Source organism: Oncorhynchus nerka, linkage group LG27 (genome assembly GCF_034236695.1).
Source record: "Oncorhynchus nerka isolate Pitt River linkage group LG27, Oner_Uvic_2.0, whole genome shotgun sequence".
NCBI lineage: Eukaryota > Metazoa > Chordata > Actinopteri > Salmoniformes > Salmonidae > Oncorhynchus > Oncorhynchus nerka.
In genome coordinates this window covers 12,392,587-12,406,573 of record NC_088422.1, presented here as the reverse complement: position 1 = coordinate 12,406,573, position 13,987 = coordinate 12,392,587, and the positions used below count along the sequence as shown (strand labels likewise).

Sequence of the window (13,987 nt, the reverse complement as noted above, 5' to 3'; positions counted from 1 at the left end):
TAACATTAACACAGAACAGTATTGAGCCATCCTCATCGTGACATTAACACAGAACAGTATTGAGCCATCCTCATCGTGACATTAACACAGAACAGTATTGAGCCATCCTCATCGTGACATTAACACAGAACAGTATTGAGCCATCCTCATCGTGACATTAACACAGAACAGTATTGAGCCATCTCTGTCGACTTGGACAACTGGAATATAACTGTTGTAGTAGCAAAGACAAATTAATGGTGTATTTTGTTTACAAAATGTAGAAAGTAATGCAAAATGTATTTCACAGGTATTTGACAAATGAGCTCTGTGATTCCGATGTCCCTGTGATTTAACGAGCATGGCAGTACACTCTACTGTACTACCTATCTTTCTGTTATTTTGAGAAATAAAGCTTTGGGAATTACCTTGTAGTCATATAACTTGTGAAGTGTTTGATATGATCTCCTACCTCTCTTCAGTCTTATTAGGCTATGGTGCATTAAACATTACGATGCAGAGAAACCTTTCAAAAGTGTCCCTCGCTGTTCAATAGCTGGTCTGTTCTGTTCTGGTGTGTCCCTCGCTGTTCAATAGCTGGTCTGTTCTGGTCTGGTGTCCCTCGCTGTTCAATAGCTGGTCTGTTCTGGTCTGGTGTGTCCCTCGCTGTTCAATTGCTGGTCAGTAGCTGGTCTGTTCTGGTGTGTCCCTCGCTGTTCAATAGCTGGTCTGCGTCCGAAACTATACTGTATGTAGTTCACTACTTTTGACCAGAGACCTTTTGACCAGAGACCTTTTGACCAGAGACCAGAGACCTTTTGACCAGAGACCTTTTGACCAGACACCTTTTGACCAGAGACCAGAGACCTTTTGACCAGAGACCTTTTGAACAGAGACCAGAGACCTTTTGACCAGAGACCTTTTGACCAGAGACCAGAGACCTTTTGACCAGAGGCCAGACACCTTTTGACCAGACACCTTTTGACCAGACACCTTTTGACCAGAGACCTTTTGACCAGAGACCTTTTGACCAGAGACCTTTTGACCAGAGACCTTTTGACCAGACACCTTTTGACCAGAGACCAGAGACCTTTTGACCAGAGACCTTTTGAACAGAGACCAGAGACCTTTTAACCAGAGACCTTTTGACCAGAGACCAGAGACCTTTTGACCAGAGGCCAGACACCTTTTGACCAGACACCTTTTGACCAGACACCTTTTGACCAGAGACCTTTTGACCAGAGACCAGAGACCTTTTGACCAGAGACCAGAGACCTTTTGACCAGAGACCTTTTGACCAGAGACCTTTTGACCAGAGACCAGACACCTGGTCTAAAGTAGTACACTATTTAGGGAATAGGGAGCCACTGTGATTGGCTAGTAACTGTAGTTCATATCACTGTGATTGGCTAGTAACTGTAGTTCATATCACTGTGATTGGCTAGTAACTGTAGTTCATATCACTGTGATTGGCTAGTAACTGTAGTTCATATCACTGTGATTGGCCAGTAACTGTAAAGCAATACACTGTTGGAACGGCACGGTGGAACTACATGGTTTGAAAGTTTCTAGGGACATATGTTATTGTGACAGACAGAGCAAGCAAATGGGTCTGTGTTTGAGAGACTGTGTGTGTGTACGTGTGTGTGTGTACGTGCGTGTGCTTGTATAAGTGTGTATGCGTGTGTCACCCCTGTGCGCCCCCACTGTGGTGGTGATTCCCTGGGCATCCCATCACCTGTTCAACCCGGGGCACCTCAACCCCGGGGCACCCTAGTGCTGAACCCTCCCAAATACATCAAACAGATCAATAAGCACCAAGCCGCTCCTTCTCCCGACGTTGCTCCTGGCATACAGATCGGGCTGCCGCCACGAGCTGCTCTGTGAATACAGATCGCGGCATGTGAATTTGTGGATCTCAGAACTAGGACGGGGGGAGGTCAAGCTTTGAAGTGCATGTGGAATTCCCACCGATTTCCTCTTTTTGTGCTGTTGGCTATTTTAGTGAACTCCACACTCCTATACTGCACTCTGACTCTACTCTAATGGTCTTAAGGTCAGCAGGTGGTAGTCTACTCTAGTGGTCTTAAGGTCAGCAGGTGGTAGTCTACTCTAGTGGTCTTAAGGTCAGCAGGTGGTAGTCTACTCTAGTGGTCTTAAGGTCAGCAGGTGGTAGTCTACTCTAGTGGTCTTAAGGTCAGCAGGTGGTAGTCTACTCTAGTGGTCGTAAGGTCAGCAGGTGGTAGTCTACTCTAGTGGTCGTAAGGTCAGCAGGTGGTAGTCTACTCTAGTGGTCGTAAGGTCAGCAGGTGGAGTAGCTTGGTTCTAATCGATCTGTTTGATGTGGTTGGGAGGGTTTAGCACTAGGGTGCCCCGGAGTTGAACAGGTGATGGGATACCCAGGGAATCACCACCACAGCGGAGGTGTACATGGTGGGGCTACACACGCGTATGAGTACTCACACACACACACACACACACACACACACACACACACACACACACACACACACACACACACACACACACACACACACACACACACACACACACACACACACACACACACATTTACATTACATTTACATTTAAGTCATTTAGCAGACGCTCTTATCCAGAGCGACTTACAAATTGGTGCATTCACCTTATGACATCCAGTGGAACAGCCACTTTACAATAGTGCATCTAAATCTTTTAAGGGGGGGTGAGAAGGATTACTTTATCCTATCCTAGGTATTCCTGAAAGAGGTGGGGTTTCAGGTGTCTCCGGAAGGTGGTGATTGACTCCGCTGTCCTGGCGTCGTGAGGGAGTTTGTTCCACCATTGGGGGGCCAGAGCAGCGAACAGTTTTGACTGGGCTGCGCGGGAACTGTACTTCCTCAGTGGTAGGGAGGCGAGCAGGCCAGAGGTGGATGAACGCAGTGCCCTTGTTTGGGTGTAGGGCCTGATCAGAGCCTGGAGGTACTGACACACACACACACACACACACACACACACACAGTCTCTCAAACACAGTCTCTCAAACACAGTCTCTCAAACAGAGTCTCTCAAACACAGCAGGTGGTGGAGCTCGGTGTTGCACTCCGCCGACTGTCAACACTTAGAAAAAAGGGTTCCAAAAGGGTTCTTCGGCTGTCCCTATAGGATAACCCTTTTGGGTTCCAGTTAGAACACTTTTTGGTTCCAGGTAGAACCCTTTTGGGTTCCATGTAGAACCATCTGTGGGAAGGGTTCTACATGAAGCCCAAAAGGGTTCTACCTGGAACCAAAAAGGTTTCTTCAAAGGGTTCTTCTATGGGGACACCTTAGGTTCTAGATAGCACCTTTTTTTCTAAGCGAGGTTACTGAGGACTGCTGAGGTTGTTATTCAGCCTGGTGTAGTCTACCCGGTGACAGCAACAGATGGTTTTTACAACCTCACTGATTCTGACGGACTACAAATTAAGTTTGATTAGATTAAACAAGGACAAGAAATATTAGAGGAATGAGCTACATACTGTAAGAAAATGTTGTTTTGTTTCAAGAGCTGCGTGAACCACGTTATTATAGTAGTTATACCGATAAGTTCAGAATTCTCTACCAGCGATATCTCCTTCTTGGCAAATTATGAAATGGGGTCAGGAGAGATATTTCAAGGTTTGAATTGTTGACACACCTAACATTTTTATGTAGTCATATTCTGTTACACACAGGCCAGCATTTTTGTCTGAGATTGTCACTCAAACAAAAGGTTAAATTGACCTGAAATGACCTGAGAGTTTTCCCTCCACAAATCAGTGCATAAATCCATATATAATTCCCTTTTCCTCCCCCAAAAGTGTAGTGTCATCACTTTGCCCTTCCTTCCCCTTGTTGTGTTGTCCACTGTGCTCTTTTCACTGTGTTTCTCTGTGGCTGCGGTCTAAGGCACTGCATCTCAGTGCTAGAGGCGGTACTACAGACTCTGGTTAGATTCCAGGCTGTATCACAACCGACCGTGATTGGGAGTCCCATATGGCGGTGCACAATTGGCCCAGCGTCATCTGGATTTGACCGGTGTAGGCCGTCATTGTAACTTGCATAGTTAAAAAAGGTTAAATAAATACAATAAAAGATAGTAGCTACATCTCTTCACTGTGTTTCTCTGTAGCTAGTAGCTACATCTCTTCACTGTGTTTCTCTGTAGCTAGTAGCTACATCTCTTCCCTGCGTTTCTCTGTAGCTAGTAGCTACATCTCTTCACTGTGTTTCTCTGTAGCTACATCTCTTCGCTGGGTTTCTCTGTAGCTAGTAGCTACATCTCTTCCCTGCGTTTCTCTGTAGCTAGTAGCTACATCTCTTCACTGTGTTTCTCTGTAGCTAGTAGCTACATCTCTTCACTGTGTTTCTCTGTAGCTACATCTCTTCACTGTGTTTCTCTGTAGCTAGTAGCTACATCTCTTCACTGCGTTTCTCTGTAGCTAGTAGCTACATCTCTTCCCTGTGTTTCTCTGTAGCTAGTAGCTACATCTCTTCACTGTGTTTCTCTGTAGCTAGTAGCTACATCTCTTCACTGTGTTTCTCTGTAGCTACATCTCTTCACAGTGTTTCTCTGTAGCTAGTAGCTACATCTCTTCACTGTGTTTCTCTGTAGCTACATCTCTTCGCTGGGTTTCTCTGTAGCTAGTAGCTACATCTCTTCCCTGCGTTTCTCTGTAGCTAGTAGCTACATCTCTTCACTGTGTTTCTCTGTAGCTACATCTCTTCGCTGGGTTTCTCTGTAGCTAGTAGCTACATCTCTTCCCTGCGTTTCTCTGTAGCTAGTAGCTACATCTCTTCACTGTGTTTCTCTGTAGCTAGTAGCTTACATCTCTTCACTGTGTTTCTCTGTAGCTACATCTCTTCACTGTGTTTCTCTGTAGCTAGTAGCTACATCTCTTCACTGCGTTTCTCTGTAGCTAGTAGCTACATCTCTTCCCTGTGTTTCTCTGTAGCTAGTAGCTACATCTCTTCACTGTGTTTCTCTGTAGCTAGTAGCTACATCTCTTCACTGTGTTTCTCTGTAGCTACATCTCTTCACAGTGTTTCTCTGTAGCTAGTAGCTACATCTCTTCACTGTGTTTCTCTGTAGCTAGTAGCTACATCTCTTCACTGTGTTTCTCTGTAGCTACATCTCTTCACTGTGTTTCTCTGTAGCTAGTAGCTACATCTCTTCACTGCGTTTCTCTGTAGCTAGTAGCTACATCTCTTCCCTGTGTTTCTCTGTAGCTAGTAGCTACATCTCTTCACTGTGTTTCTCTGTAGCTAGTAGCTACATCTCTTCACTGTGTTTCTCTGTAGCTAGTAGCTACATCTCTTCACTCTGTTTCTCTGTAGCTAGTAGCTACATCTCTTCATTGTGTTTCTCTGTAGCTAGTAGCTACATCTCTTCCCTGTGTTTCTCTGTAGCTAGTAGCTACATCTCTTCACTGTGTTTCTCTGTAGCTAGTAGCTACATCTCTTCCCTGTGTTTCTCTGTAGCTAGTAGCTACATCTCTTCACTGTGTTTCTCTGTAGCTACTGTAGTAGCTACATCCGCCATGTTATTGATCACTCACCTCTGTAAGAGGGAAACTTGGTCACCCTGAACCGCTGTTACAATGGAAACATGGAATTCAGTTCTCATATGGATTACAACAAGGAGTTCTGACCTTTTACTCGTGTTGTTGCCCTTTAGGGAGTTCCTTCCCAGGTTGTTTGAATCTTTCCCTTTGTTTTGTTTTGTTTCCCTCTCAGCTCAGCCCAGCGATCATGGACACGGTTCTGAAGGGCACGTTCAACGTAACCCTCAACAACCCGCTGAGCAACCACTACCCTGCCCCTGACCTATTGAGCGCCTTGCCGCCGCCGCCGCTCACCCTCAGCAGTGTATAGAGCAGGGTCAAAGGTGAGAGGGAGGTCCTTCTGCAAACTGTACTGACACAAACTGTATCTGATAGCAGTATTTTACACATGCTCCATTTCAGCTTTGCCTACAGTAGGTGAGAATGTGAGGTACTTGGGTAGGTCGTCAGGGTAGGTCGTTAGGTAGTTCCATTGCCTGGGGGAGATTGTGAGGTACTGGGGTAGGTTGTCAGGGTAGGTCGTCAGGTTGTTCCATTGCCTGGGGGAGATTGTGAGGTAATGGGGTAGGTTGTCAGGGTAGGTCGTCAGGTTGTTCCATTGCCTGGGGGAGATTGTGAGGTACTGGGGTAGGTTGTCAGGGTAGGTCGTTAGGTAGTTCCATTGCCTGGGGGAGATTGTGAGGTACTGGGGTAGGTTGTCAGGGTAGGTCGTCAGGTTGTTCCATTGCCTGGGGGAGATTGTGGGGTACTGGGGTAGGTTGTCAGGGTAGGTCGTTAGGTAGTTCCATTGCCTGGGTGAGATTGTGAGGTACTGGGGTAGGTTGTCAGGGTAGGTCGTCAGGTTGTTCCATTGCCTGGAGGAGATTGTGAGGTACTGGGGTAGGTTGTCAGGGTAGGTCGTCAGGTTGTTCCATTGCCTGGAGGAGATTGTGAGGTACTGGGGTAGGTTGTCAGGGTAGGTCGTCAGGTTGTTCCATTGCCTGGGGGAGATTGTGAGGTACTGGGGTAGGTTGTCAGGGTAGGTCGTTAGGTAGTTCCATTGCCTGGGGGAGATTGTGAGGTACTGGGGTAGGTTGTCAGGGTAGGTCGTCAGGTTGTTCCATTGCCTGGGGGAGATTGTGAGGTACTGGGGTAGGTTGTCAGGGTAGGTCGTTAGGTAGTTCCATTGCCTGGGTGAGATTGTGAGGTACTGGGGTAGGTTGTCAGGGTAGGTCGTCAGGTTGTTCCATTGCCTGGAGGAGATTGTGAGGTACTGGGGTAGGTTGTCAGGGTAGGTCGTCAGGTTGTTCCATTGCCTGGAGGAGATTGTGAGGTACTGGGGTAGGTTGTCAGGGTAGGTCGTCAGGTTGTTCCATTGCCTGGGGGAGATTGTGAGGTACTGGGGTAGGTCGTCAGGGTAGGTCGTCAGGTTGTTCCATTGCCTGGGGGAGATTGTGAGGTACTGGGGTAGGTTGTCAGGGTAGGTTGGGGATTCTGGAATTCCTGTGTACCGTCCTGTGTTCGTCACGTGAAGGCAAAAGAGATATCATTACATTTTGAACTGTGTCAATGAGTGTGAGGTACTGGGGTAGGTCGTATCATTACATTCTGAACTGTGTCGATGAGTGTGAGGTGTTGATTGAAGGATTTTGGAGCTGGTAGTTTGTTTCCAGTAATTATCTGATGAGAACATAACACAGTGTCTGGCCTGTGAGACCAGGTCTGTTTACCAGCAGTAACATGATTGATTTTTGTTTTCAGGGAGCTTTTTGGAGGAAACCACAGACTGCCCTGATGTTTCAGCATTGGGAAATACAATTCAAATAAATAGATGTTAAACAATAAATGTTTATTTTACATTAATTTGTAAACACATTGATAATTCTTCAACAACCTTTAGAACAGGGGTAAAACTAGATTTAGCTGCAGGCCAATCTTTTTCTGAGCGGGTGGTCAGGTGGGCTGAACATTATTTTGATCATTTATACACTGCAAATTGATTGCAAGTAAGCCCGAATAAGATATTGTATTTGACAATAACATGGTAATTTCTTACCTTTGATTACACAGAGACACGCTCACATCTCCCACTGGGCCCACCATGTCATTTCAACCTGGATAATTTGGTAATATTTGGTTGAGACGTTGTTCAATGAGATTACTACCTATATCCACCCACTCAAAAAAGACAGCCAAAAGTTAGTTGAATTTCCAATGTGTTATGACTGTGCTTTCAACCATCTAAATGCACAACCAAATTCCAATGGAAAAACAATGTCCAACATATCAATGATCAATTTGTAGACCAACTAGAATTAAAGCCAGACTAAGTCAGTATCACAGATGGAACTATCCAAGCAGAATATACATATCTTTGGTTGTGTTGACAACCAAACACAGTTCAATACCCAGTTTGTCTACAAATGAATAACCGATCTGTTGGATTCACATCTCCATCTCAACCAAAAGTCACAGTTAAAGAATAGGACTAAATATAATCTAATTTAATCAAACTATAAATTCACTTTAAGTAATGTTTTATTTGAATTAGTTGTATTCTTAACTTAGATTTTTGGTTGAGATTGAGATGTGAATCCAACGTATGAATGATTAACATGAAGCTTACATTTGAAATCAACCAGAGCCTGAAACCCTAGGCTTACTGTATATGTATAGTCTATTTGTAGTTGAATCCTGGGATGAATTGAAACAATAGTTGTTGATGCCTTTGTAAATATTATACAGGCCTAAATAGTATTATTGGTGATATGAGTAATAGGGTAGCTGTAGATAGATCCATTCTCCAGTAGTCAGTCTTGTTGAAGATCTGACGTTGTTTTAAAGCTACAAATTCAACATATTTTGTAAAAGGTTTGTCTATGTTGAAATGTGGTTATTAATATGATGACATAATACTGTGGGTAAAATTTCACCCTTTTTCAAATCCAATGTATTTTCCACCACAGGAGGTTGGTGGCACCTTAATTAGGGAGGACGGGCTCGTGGTAATGACTGGAGCTGAATCAGTGGAACGGTATCGACTACATCGAATACATGGTTTCCTTTTGCTCCATTTCCAGCCCTATTCCCTATCATCCCAAATGGCGCCCTATTCCCTATAGTGGACTCATTTGGAACAGGGTCTCTAGGGCTATGGTCAAAAGTGGTGCACTATGTAAGGAATAGGGTACTATTTGGGAAGCAGGCCATGTCTTATTCTAGGCACAGTGGCCAACACTGGATTCGTTTACGTTCAGCCACCCACCACTTCTAAGTAGTCTGAATATGAAATAGTAAGTGATCCCTCAGTTCATATCCCAAAGCTCATCTTACCTTGGATATTGGGATAGTAAAATATAGATGGGTGTCTGAGCTCCCTGCTCATTATTGATGCTGAAACGATTGATATCCACATCCAGGATATTTATTTAACTTGGCAAGTCAGTTAAGAACAAATTCTTATTTTCAATGACGGCCTAGGAACAGTGGGTTAACTGCCTGTTCAGGGGCAGAACAACAGATTTTGTACCTTGTCAGCTTGGGGATTTGAACTTGCAACCTTTTAGTTCCTAGTCCAACGCTCTAACCACTAGGCTACCCTGCTGCCCCTATCATGTCCAAATTGTACTGTATGTCTATTTTGTTGGCAGATAAAAACATGTTTTATTTTTTTTCCTGTCCTTAGTTTTCATCCTATCAGTGTTGTACTGTATGAGAATGCCAAGGGGGACGTTGCCCTTTCAAATAGTCACAACTACCCTTCAGGAGATCCTGATCCACAGACAGAATGCTCCCTCTCACAGAGAAGAGATGTATCCTCCGTTCCTCTCTTTCTCCAGATGACAGTAGATAAATCACATGCTTGTTTGCACTGATGCTTTGATTAGTCAACGCAGGGCCATACACTCACAGTATGAAGGAGAAAGGAAGTGTGGGGTGGGGTGGTGTGGTGTGGGATGGTGTAGTGTGGGATGGTGTAGTGTGGTGGTGTAGTGTGGGATGGTGTGTGGTGGTGTGGTGTGGGATGGTGTAGTGGTGTGGTGTGGGATGGTGTAGTGATGTGGTGTGGTGTGGGATGGTGTAGTGATGTGGTGCGGTGTGGGATGGTGTAGTGTGGTGGTGTGGGATGGTGTAGTGTGGTGGTGTGGTGGTGTGGTGTGGGATGGTGTAGTGATGTGGTGTGGGATGGTGTAGTGTGGTGGTGTGGTGTGGGATGGTGTAGTGATGTGGTGTGGTGTGGGATGGTGTAGTGATGTGGTGCGGTGTGGGATGGTGTAGTGTGGTGGTGTGGGATGGTGTAGTGTGGTGGTGTGGTGGTGTGGTGTGGTGTGGGATGGTGTAGTGATGTGGTGCGGTGTGGGATGGTGTAGTGTGGTGGTGTGGTATGGGATGGTGTGGTGGTGTGGTGTGGGATGGTGTAGTGTGGTGGTGTGGTGTGGGATGGTGTAGTGTGGTGGTGTGGGATGGTGTAGTGTGGTGGTGTGGTGTGGGATGGTGTAGTGATGTGGTGCGGTGTGGGATGGTGTAGTGTGGTGGTGTGGTGTGGGATGGTGTAGTGATGTGGTGTGGGATGGTGTAGTGATGTGGTGTGGTGTGGGATGGTGTAGTGTGGTGGTGTGGGATGGTGTAGTGTGGTGGTGTGGTGTGGGATGGTGTAGTGATGTGGTGCGGTGTGGGATGGTGTAGTGTGGTGGTGCGGTGTGGGATGGTATAGTGTGGTGGTGTGGTGTGGGATGGTGTAGTGTGGTGGTGTGGTGTGGGATGGTGTAGTGTGGTGGTGTGGTGTGGGATGGTGTAGTGATGTGGTGTGGTGTGGGATGGTGTAGTGTGGTGGTGTGATGGTGTAGTGATGTGGTGCGGTGTGGGATGGTGTAGTGTGGTGGTGTGGTGTGGGATGGTGTAGTGTGGTGGTGTGGTGTGGTGTGGGATGGTGTAGTGTGGGGTGGGATGGTGTAGTGTGGTGGTGTGGTGTGGGATGGTGTAGTGTGGTGGTGTGGTGTGGGATGGTGTAGTGTGGTGGTGTGGGATGGTGTAGTGTGGTGGTGTGGTGTGGGATGGTGTAGTGATGTGGTGCGGTGTGGATGGTGTAGTGTGGTGGTGGGATGGTGTAGTGTGGTGGTGTGGTGTGGGATGGTGTAGTGTGGTGGTGTGATGTGGTGCGGTGTGGGATGGTGTGGTGGGGGATGTGGGATGGTGTTGGGTGGTGTGGTGTGGTGTGGTGCAGGGTGGTGTGGTGCAGGGTGTGGTGGTGTGGCGTGGGGTGGTGTGGGGTGGGGTGGTGTGGTGCAGGGTGGTGTGGGGTGGGGTGGGGTGGTCTGGGGTGGGCGCAGTTGCCTGAGAAGCATCTTGTGCCTCCTGATAAACATTGTATCCCAAATGGCACCCTATGCCTTACTTAGTGTGCTACTTTTGACCAGGGTCCATGGAGAGAACATGGTGTCATTTGGAACACAACCAATGCAAAGTGGCATTGTCAGTTACAGGGTTCCCTAGCTGCCTTCAACACTCTCTGTCTCCATGCGCTTCCAGAGGACAGGTTCACAATAGATCCACTACCCATCCTCATCCCCCAGGACAGGTTCACAATAGATCCACTACCCATCCTCATCCCCCAGGACAGGTTCACAATAGATCCACTACCCATCCTCATCCCCCAGGACAGGTTCACAATAGATCCACTACCCATCCTCATCCCCCAGGACAGGTTCACAATAGATCCACTGCCCATCCTCATCCCCCAGGACAGGTTCACAATAGATCTACTACCCATCCTCATCCCCCAGGACAGGTTCACAATAGATCCACTACCCATCCTCATCCCCCAGGACAGGTTCACAATAGATCCAGTACCCATCCTCATCCCCCAGGACAGGTTCACAATAGATCCACTACCCATCCTCATCCCCCAGGACAGGTTCACAATAGATCCAGTACCCATCCTCATCCCCCAGGACAGGTTCACAATAGATCCACTACCCATCCTCATCCCCCAGGACAGGTTCACAATAGATCCACTACCCATCCTCATCCCCCAGGACAGGTTCACAATAGATCCACTACCCATCCTCATCCCCCAGGACAGGTTCACAATAGATCCACTACCCATCCTCATCCCCCAGGACAGGTTCACAATAGATCCACTACCCATCCTCATCCCCCAGGACAGGTTCACAATAGATCCACTGCCCATCCTCATCCCGCCATTGTTCCACACACAGAGCCTTTTAGTGTGATGAGATTTTTTACCCCCATCATTATTCAGCAGTCTGAGGGGAAGAGAGAGGCTGTGTTATTTATGTCTCTCTCCACGCTCGTCGTCTTTACCTTTCCATCACAGCGACCTGTTTTACATTGGCAAACTAATTAAATCAGATCAATCACCGGCACATCGCTGAGTGTTTGATCAGGAAAAAGGTGGATGGAATAAATGGTGATTATGGTGCATTACAAGGCCCGTCATTCCTGTTGTTTAGAGGCTGAAATATGCACATGGAGCAGAGGAATAAAAATGATCGATGCACAAATGGGGCTTTTGTTGCTCCAGTGTCCGTCCGCCACCAAATGCATTCAGTTCATCACCCGGAGGGTGAGGAGACTTTAAAGATGCCTGTTTTTCTTGTGTAATAACCATTGTTGTTGTCTTGTCTATGTGCCATCGCATCCAAATGAGTTATGGCACTGATTGTAGTGGTAGTGTTGTAGCGTGTACCCGATGTCACTTTGCCAAAGTCAATGTGCGGTTCATTTGATGAACGCAGGAGACAATTGATATGACACTACAGTATATACTATTCATACTATTTCATACTATCATACTATGTAATATAATATATAATATAATATATTTAATATTGAAATATTAATATTAATACAATTTTAAATATCATTATAAATAAAATGTGAATATTTAAGTTTAGTATTAATGAAATACTATTTATTATTATTAACATCGTAAAATTGTAGAACATAATGTTGATTTCTCTCCATAATACAGTAGATAGTAAATCTATTTCTAAATCCTTCTCTAAATGTAGACGTTATTCCCCTAGATCAGGGGAACTAGGCAATTTGTTAACTAGGCAAGTTACTGTTGAGCGTTAGAATAGTACAATACACAAGGCGCAATTTGAAAATGTGGTCGTGCATCAGCAGTCACTCAATTAGCTGGCCACGAGAATAACTTTCTTTGCTATCTAAACTTGTCGTAAGCATGGTCGAATTACCGAACGGCGTGGTCCCATTGATCATCAGCCCATTGGTCAAACATCGGTCTTCACCCCATGGTAAAATGTGTAGAATTGCAGCAAACTTGCTTAAAAACGGCAACATTTTCTCTACGCCCCATGGCAAAATGGGCAGAATTGCAGCAAACTTGCTTTAAAACGGCAACATTTTCTCTACGCCCCATGGAAAAATGTGTAGAATTGCAGGAACTGAACATGAAAACCAACATTTTTTCTCTTCGCCGCAGACCCACTAGCCCTCGTGATGAGTTCCATTTCAGGAGGCTTGTCACCCCCTCGTGATGAGTTCCATTTCAGGAGGCTTGTGACCCCCTCGTGATGAGTTCCATTTCAGGAGGCTTGTCACCAAAAACACTCAAACTTTTACAGATGCACAATCGAGAGCATCCTGTCAGGCTGTATCACCGCCTGGTACGGCAACTGCTCCGCCCACAACCGTAAGGCTCTCCAAAGGGTAGTGAGGTCTGAACAACGCACCACTGGGGGGCAAACTACCTGCCCTCCAGGACACCTACACCACCCGATGTCACAGGAAGGCCAAAAAGATCATCAAGGACAGCAACCACCCGAGCCACTGCCTGTTCACCCCGCTATCATCCAGAAGGCGAGGTCAGTACAGGTGCATCAAAGCTGGGACCGAGAGACTGAAAAACAGCTTCTATCTCAAGGCCATCAGACTGTTAAACAGCCATCATTAACATTGAGTGGCTGTTGCCCACATACTGACTCAACTCCAGCCACTTTAATAATGGAAAAATTGATGGAAAAATTTACCACTTTAAACAATGCCACTTAATATAATGTTTACATACCCTACATTACGCATCTCATATGTATATACTGTACTCTATACCATCTACTGCATCTTGCCATCTTTATGTAATACATGTATCACTAGCCACTTTAAACAATGCCCCTTTATATAATGTTTATATACCCTACATTACTCATCTCATATGTTTATACTGTACTCTATACCATCTACTGCATCTTGCCTATGCCGTTCTGTACCATCACTTATTCATATAGCTTTATGTTCATATTCTTCATCCCTTTACACTTGTGTGTATAAGGAAGTAGTTGTGGAATTGTTAGGTTAGATTACTCGTTGGTTATTACTGCATTGTCGGAACTAGAAGCACAAGCATTACGCTACACTCGCATTAACATCTGCTAACCATGTGTATGTGACAAATAAAATTTGATTTGATTTTGATTTGTTTT

The 13,987-nt window shown here is 45.8% G+C and overlaps 2 protein-coding genes across 2 annotated transcripts in view; one reads left to right on the top strand and one right to left on the bottom strand.

Moving 5' to 3' along the window:
- stpg2 (sperm-tail PG-rich repeat containing 2) overlaps window positions 1-7,365 on the top strand; it is an 85,186-nt gene extending 77,821 nt beyond the window's left edge. Inside the window, exons 13-14 of the mRNA XM_065011391.1 lie at window positions 5,713-5,863; window positions 7,281-7,365. Coding sequence (XP_064867463.1) covers window positions 5,713-5,850 — 138 coding nt within the window. The 3' untranslated portion in view covers window positions 5,851-5,863; window positions 7,281-7,365. The remainder of the gene's footprint in view (window positions 1-5,712; window positions 5,864-7,280) is intronic.
- A 2,041-nt stretch (window positions 7,366-9,406) lies between these two features.
- LOC135565096 (histidine-rich protein PFHRP-II-like) lies at window positions 9,407-10,864 on the bottom strand. The gene has a single exon (XM_065011129.1). The coding sequence runs from the start codon at window positions 10,862-10,864 to the stop codon at window positions 9,407-9,409; it is 1,458 nt and encodes a 485-aa protein (XP_064867201.1).
- Between the last annotated feature and the right edge of the window lie 3,123 nt (window positions 10,865-13,987).